This window comes from Mirounga leonina, unplaced genomic scaffold (assembly GCF_011800145.1).
Source record: "Mirounga leonina isolate KUSES-001 unplaced genomic scaffold, KU_Mleo_1.0 Mir_200, whole genome shotgun sequence".
Taxonomy (NCBI): domain Eukaryota; kingdom Metazoa; phylum Chordata; class Mammalia; order Carnivora; family Phocidae; genus Mirounga; species Mirounga leonina.
The window spans coordinates 409,482-417,266 of NW_023270503.1; the positions used below are offsets into that span (position 1 = coordinate 409,482).

General features: G+C 36.7%; 1 protein-coding gene across 2 annotated transcripts in view; it reads right to left on the bottom strand.

The window, feature by feature from the left end:
* The window catches only part of ASPA (aspartoacylase), a 27,654-nt gene extending 21,109 nt beyond the window's left edge, over positions 1-6,545 (bottom strand). The window contains exons 1-2 of one of the 2 annotated variants that reach the window (XM_035027514.1): positions 6,407-6,545; positions 4,175-4,436 (exon numbers count right to left, since the gene is read on the bottom strand). In XM_035027514.1, coding sequence (XP_034883405.1) covers positions 4,175-4,410 — 236 coding nt within the window. In that variant the 5' untranslated portion in view covers positions 4,411-4,436; positions 6,407-6,545. Of the gene's footprint in view, positions 1-4,174; positions 4,657-6,406 lie in introns of those variants that run through there. The other variant, XM_035027515.1, reaches the window with a different exon arrangement.
* Between the last annotated feature and the right edge of the window lie 1,240 nt (positions 6,546-7,785).

A 7,785-nucleotide genomic window follows, 5' to 3' on the forward strand; every position in this document is an offset into this window, starting at 1 on the left:
CTGACCTTAGGGGGAAAGCTCTCAGTTTTTCCCCTTTGAGAATAATATTTGCTGTAGGTTTTTCATAGATGGCTTTTATGATATTGAGGTATGTACCCTCTATCCCTATACTCTGAAGAGTTTTGATCAAGAAAGGATGCTGTACTTTGTCAAAAGCTTTTTCTGCATCTATTGAGAGGATCATATGATTCTTGTTCTTTCCTTTGTTAATGTATTGTATCACATTGATTGATTTGCGGATGTTGAACCAACCTTGCAGCCCAGGGATAAATCCCACTTGGTCATGGTGAATAATCCTTTTAATGTACTGTTGGATCCTATTGGCTAGTATTTTGGTGAGAATTTTTGCATCCATGTTCATCAGGGATATTGGTCTGTAATTCTCCTTTTTGATGGGGTCTTTGTCTGGTTTGGGGATCAAGGTAATGCTGGCCTCATAAAATGAGTTTGGAAGTTTTCCTTCCATTTCGATTTTTTGGAACAGTTTCAGAAGAATAGGTATTAATTCTTCTTGAAATGTTTGGTAGAATTCCCCTGGGAAGCCATCTGGCCCTGGGCTTAAGTTTTTTTTTTTTTTTTTTATTGAATTCTCATATGAGTCTCTATCTCCCCTTACTCTTTAGGATACATTTTTTTTCTTACTGTACATGATGACGATTTAAGTTTATTTTTCTTCATTAAACAATGGTTTAATTCAATCACTTCTCTATAATTCCATCTATATCTGTTCCCTGACTATTTTTGTTAGTATCTTCAAGGGACCTACAGTTTGAACCTGGGTAATTCCTGCCTGAAATGCAATCAAGAAGGTGGAGCAGCCATTTTTGACCATAAAGCAAAACTATGAGGACAAAATTTGCATATACTAAGGATGGTGCAGTGGGAAGACAGAAGAGACCTGTCACACTAATGATGTTATTGAACCCCTGCAACCAGCCCTGGACTGCCAACCTCTGCACTTATTTGTGAAAAAGAAAACATTTATTTAAGCCACTGTTTTCAGGTTTTTATCATATGCAACCAAACATAATTCCTAATGGATAGATAAGCATTTTATTTTTTTAAGATTTATTTATTTATTTTAGAGGGGAGGGAGGGGCAGAGGGAGAGGGAAAGAGAGAATCTCAAGCAGACTCCCCACTGAGCATGGAGCCTGATGTGGGGCTCGATTCCAGAACCCTGAGATCATGACTTAAGCCAAAATCAAGAGTCAGCCACCCAACCAACTGAGCCACCCAGATATGTTTCCTCTACCCCCAACTGATTTGCTTCTAATTCTCCCTCATGTGAATAAATGGCGTCACTAGCCACCCAGTTGCTCAGAGCCTAGGGTTGGAATCCTTAAAGATAATGGACACTTTGCATTTTCATGCCTGGAGTCCAGGTCTCATAGGAGGAGTCCCAAGGGATGAAGCTGAAACAATAGGTAGGGGCAAGATCCTAAAAGGCACAGCAGCAATACTAAGTTACTTAAATCTATGCTGGATAGGAGATTTTTGAAGAATTTTCAGCTGGGGACAGACATGATAAGATTTGCCTGTTAGGATGATCCCTATGGCTGCTACAGAGAGTCAATGGCAGAAAGGAATGGAGTAGGGGTAGATGCAGAGATTCTTTAGGAGGGTACTCTAACTGTCCACAGAAGAAATAAACTAAGGAAGTGAAAATGCAGAGGAAGATTGGATTTGCAAAATATTCAATACTTGAATAAAGGGGAAGATTTTGTGACTTACTAGACATGGGGCTTGAGGAACAGGAAAGGTTCTAAGTTGATTTCCATAGGGGATTTGGTGGATAATGGTGACATCACTGAGAGGGTGAATACAGGAAAAGGAACAGATTTGGGAGAAGGAAGACCAGAGAAGGTAATTAACTTATCTATCTTATAAGTTTCATAACCACCCCGAGAGAGAACTGTCTAACCTCTGAAGAGTGTCAAAGTATAAGAACTAGGAAATGAATTTAATTTAAAAGACTGCTCTCATTGAAAATGCATACTATTGAGTGGTCATAATAAGAAGACTCACCCCAGTCCATTTCAGAGTTATCTGAGAAGTTAACATGCTGACTAAAAGTTATTCTTCAACAAATTCTTGTAATGTAAGAGTTAGTTGAAAGCTATTTTAGGTGACTAGATAAACCTTAATTGTATCAACATAAGCTCAGTCATGAAGATAAAGCATTCCTGAAATTAAAATGTATACTAGTAAAAATAGGATTCGATTCACAAAACATAACTAATTATAATTTTCCCTAGAAAACATCTATTTCATAAAGTGAGGCGTATTTGTACTAAAAGTAGTAATCATCTTTTGATTGGCTGTGAGATTAAATTTAAGAAACTCTAAACTGAAGTTAGTCTTTATTAGAAAATGAGTACATAAATCAGTGCTGTGTTAGTTGTTCCTTTGCATGTCTTCTATCTTAGTCGTCTTCCAACTTGTTGCAGGCAGAAACCATTTTGTACATAGCTTTGTACTCCCACAGTGCCTGACACAGTGCCCCGTGAAGAAGTGTTTACTGTTGGTGGGGATGCAAGCTGGTGCAGCCACTCTGGAAAACTGTATGGAGGTTCCTCAAAAAGTTGAAAATAGAGCTACCATATGATCCAGCAATTGCACTACTGGGTATTTACCCCAAAGATACAAAAGTAGGGATCCGAAGGGGTACGTGCACCCCGATGTTTATAGCAGCAATGTCCACAATAGCCAAACTGTGGAAAGAGCCAAGATGTCCATCAACAGATGAATGGATAAAGAAGATGTGGTATGTATATACAATGGAATATTATGCAGCCATCAAAAGGAATGAGATCTTGCCATTTGCAACGACGTGGATGGAACTGGAGCATATTATGTTGAGCGAAATAAGTCAAACAGAGAAAGACATGTATCATATGATCTCACTGATATGAGGAATTCTTAATCGCAGGAAACAAACTGAGGGTTGCTGGAGTGGGGGGTGGGGTGGGAGGGTATGTGCTCTGGTAAGCGCTGTGAATTGTGCAAGACTGTTGAATCTCAGATCTGTACCTCTGAAACAAATAATGCAATCTATGTTAAGAAAAAAAAAAGAAGAAGAAGGTAGCGGGAGGGGAAGAATGAAGCAGGGGAAATCGGAGGGGTAGACGAACCATGAGAGACGATGGACTCTGAAAAACAAACTGAGGGTTCTAGAGGGGAGGGGGGTGGGAGGATGGGTTAGCCTGGTGGTGGGTATTGAGGAGGGCCCATTCTGCATGGAGCACTGGGTGTTGTGCACAAACAATGAATCATGGAACACTTCATCTAAAACTAATGATGTAATGTATGGGGATTAACATAAGAATAAAAAAAAAGTGTTTAATAATATTTTTAGATAAATAAAAGAAAGTAGTAAAAAGCAAATACTAAGAAGCCTATATATCTACACTAGGAGCTACAAAGATGTAAACATAGGAAACAATTAATATTATTTATATTATGTGTTATATTATGTATTATAATTAATACCTAGAGTGTTACTATTGCATACATTGTGTGCAATATATTATAAACCAGTTGCAAGTTAAATTCAGAACATGCAGGTGAAGTGTCTTTATCTCTCAGCGATCCACCACTGAAGCCAGTACATCTACTCCTCTTTCACAGGATGGCCTGATTTTTTTGATGAATATTTTTTTGAAAATATTCACATTTTTTGTTAAAAAATATTAATTGAAACATTACAATTTTCTTGACTAGAACTTTATGTACTACCATAAATGCAGTTGCATGAACACATAGTAGTGAACCACCTAGAAAGCTAACAAATATGTATGCAAGCATAGTGGCCAAACACAATAAATTTCAAGACCATTAAATCTGTTTCTTTAAATATAGGATTTAAAAATAAAAAACATTGTTATTTGTTGTCTCAGTCTATACAGAATGCATTTAAAAAGAAAATCAGTTAAGCTTAGTCTGATGCTTTAAAAAGTATATAAGAGAGCATGTGAATGCCCAGTTTAGGTGACTGAGAAATTCATAGTAGAGTATAATTAAAAGTGAAAGTGATCTTATTCACAACAGTGATCATATGTACGGATTTGTATATCATGCACTACACATACATGTTCTCTCACACATACCACTTTTCACACACACACACACACCCATACGTGCACCCATGCATACAACACAAAATGTAGTCTTACCCAAGATTTTCAGAGTCAAAAACTCGATTCAGGTCACAGTCAATATATCTGGTACACTTCTTCACTGCTCTTGGGTTGGTAATAAATGGTTTTACTTCCAGCCCTGTTCTCTGAATCTCAGCGCCATTCTCCAGCCAGTGCTTAACTAGAAATACTCCTGTTAACTCATTCCCATGAGTTCCTCCAAAGATAGCAACCTTTTTTATAGGATCTTCAGTAACATGACAAGAAGTCATTTTTATCAAGAAGTTTTATCTGATTTCTGCAGTTCAGAAAAGAGGAGATCAAATAAAAATTTCTTTAAAAAAGTTTAGAAATTTAAATTTAAATGAGACTTTAACCAAGGTGCAAAGTGCAGAGTTCTCTTGAGTGGAGTGTAATTTAATATTCTGTTACAAGTTCTGAGCCCTGTTTATTATAGGGACACTCCCTTCTTTAGCCCTGCCCTTTACCATATTTGGATTAAAATATGCAGAGATGAACTAGATACAGCTGTTTAACTTCTTACTCCCTCACATGGTCAGTAGATCTAAATGCAATAATAAATTAGCATCTCATACTAATACAAAAATTCTGTTTTCCTTTCAGCTAGAACGTCACCTACTGGTGCTTCTAAGACTACTTGTAATAGTAAAAATAGTTTATACTTTTCTAATCCTCAAAAATATAAAAAATTTAAAAACTATATAAAAATAAGGAAGTGGTTCATAATATGCATGCTATTATTTGATATTTATGTTTCTTTTCTGAAATGAGTTCAAATCCTTTTCATCACTGGAGGACATTTGAATCTCACCTCCAAAAACAGCCAAAGACAGATAGATCCTAAGAGACCTCCTGTGGAACCAGCATTGTTTCTTTCAGTAGCTTTTTCATGGTCAGAGACACGAGAACCAAGTAAATGATCCCTAGGACTTAGAAAGTTACTTTCAAGTATGCTTTAATTTCCTTCTGATGAAGTTTTTGATAATTCTGTCAATTTCTTTAGGAATCATCCTCACGTTTTGCCTTAATACTAAAGGAAAAGCAACTGGGGATAATTTTCAAGTCTTTGTAATGCTTGAAAATGTCTTGGGGCATGCTATATACACTAACCAAATTAAGAATTTATTATAATACACAGTCTGACTTACTGGCAGCACAGACTCTTCATTGGAATGTATTACTCAATAGGAGGCCTTACTAGGGGAAACTATCCAGAATACTAAGATGATTACATCCCTTTGGAAAAATGACTCTGAACAAAATCAGATTTGATTTCATGCTCAGTCATCCAGAAAGTCAAATATGTTCAAATACTGGAAATACTATGTACTAGTAATGTCAGATTGTTTGATAGGGGTACAAGAGTAATTCATTACAACCACAGAGTAGTTTCATTTATAACTAAATTTCCCACATGTTATCTCAGTTTATTCATATATTCACTTTCTAAGATACAGTAGGTTAGGTATTGACATTCCCGTTGTAGTGCTAAAGGAAAAATCCCTCAGCTACCAGGAGAAAATGGGGCCTGGGACCCAGGTTTTCTGATTCTGAGCCCAGTGTTTTTTACAGAACAGGGTGCTTCCTGTTATTTTTGGACTTTCCCAAAGTTCTAATTTTGCTCTTTTGGAATTCACATAAACAGTTACTATAGTGTGCTCAGGAAACAAACAAGCATACAAACAAAACATATGTTAGAGAATATAAAATGTGAATGTTTCATAATATTTAATAAATTAATCCCTATGTTCTTCCTTTAAGAGATTATAATGCAGAGATAGAGAAAGCAAAATAATAAAATCCAAATTTACACATTAAAATTACCGTTCTAACCTAAGAAAAAGCCTCTGTAGCCTTTGATTTTCTATCCACATCAATGTACAGGGAACACTTCAGTGTAGAGATGCTGAAAACAAGCCTAAATGTAAACAAATGATAGTTGTATTGTTTGCTTTGGTTTTAAGAGTTGTAACTATGGTGAATTATTAACACTTGATTATGTTTTGTTTCTTTTCTGCTGATTGTGGTTAGTTCTGTTCTTTGCCCTAGTCTCTCTGGAAATGCTGCCTTGGTTATTTACTCGTAGCTGGCACAAATTACTTGCATTTCAAGGCTTGTTTTATGGAATTTTAACAGATCAGCACTTCGAAGCACATTTAACATTCATAAATAAAGTTTCCCTTACATGTCAAAATGAATAAATTTTTTGAGAGTTAATGAATTACAGCAATTCTGTCCTATACTTACCTTGTTTATTGTGTACAGAGTTTGTCTTCTGCGGAAAGCTTTATTAGAAAAAAGGAAAGCATTTCCTTAGAACTAGAGCAACAGAGGCTTTTCATACTCTTATACCAAGTTAACTTCCGAAAGATTTTTAACTCCCTGTTTCCCAAAGCATACCAAATTTTTGAGCCCTACAAAATCTACAAATTTTTATTAGTCTAATTCTTTCCTGAGAACTCAAAGAACTGATGGTATACAAAGTGGAACTGTTTCTAGTTATCACCATCTCACTATTAGGTTGAATATTTAATGTTCTGAAGCATTTAAAAGAATAAGCCTAATAATTTCCAGCACTACAAATGTTTTGTAGGGGTGGTGGTGCCTGATTTATTAGTAAAATAATGTAGTATAAAACATATTCTCCTAAAGGGAGAATAAATTTTTCATTGTCTTGGTCATCCAATAAATTCACGCAAAAAATTTTGTGGGAGACATATTTAAGATGTTGTTTACAAAATAGTATGACTGGGAGATAAGGAGGGTCTTCTTTCCAATATTACATATAAGGAAGGTATCTCATTCATAATGCGATTGTCCAGCAGTCATGTAATCAAACTACTCTATTTAATTTTTTTCCTTCCTTTGTGGCTCTCTTGCTGTGACGCATCCTGACCAACTTTCCAGATGAAAATATATCAATGTAGCCAGAACAAGATTGGGATAAAATAGGTAAGCTTATACACTGCTAGTAAAGATTCCACATTGATCATGTCTGCAGTCCTGACAGATGTACCACAGCATGTTGCTCATAGTGGATTTAAAGTATTTGGGGTTTTGTTGTTGTTGTTGTTGTTGTTTTTTAAGATTTTATTTATTTTGACAGAGAGAGTGAGAGAGGGAACACAAGCAGGTGGAGTGGGAGAGGGAGAAGCAGGCTTCCTGCTGAGCAGAGACCCCAATGCGGGGCTTGATCCCAGGACCCTGGGATCATGACCTGAGCCAAACGCAGACGCTTAACGACTGAGCCACCCAGGCGCCCCTAAAGTATTTTTTTTTATTCTTATGTTAATCCCCATACATTACATCATTAGTTTTAGATGTAGTGTTCCATGATTCATTGTGCATAACACCCAGTGCTCCATGCAGAATGTGCCCTCCTCAATACCCACCACCAGGCTAACCCATCCTCCCACCCCCCTCCCCTCTAGAACCCTGTTTGTTTTTCAGAGTCCATCATCTCTCATGGTTCGTCTACCCCTCCGATTTTCCCCGCTTCATTCTTCCCCTCCCGCTACCTTCTTCTTCTTCTTTTTTTTTCTTAACATAGATTGCATTATTTGTTTCAGAGGTACAGATCTGAGATTCAACAGTCTTGCACAATTCACAGCACTTACCAGAGCACA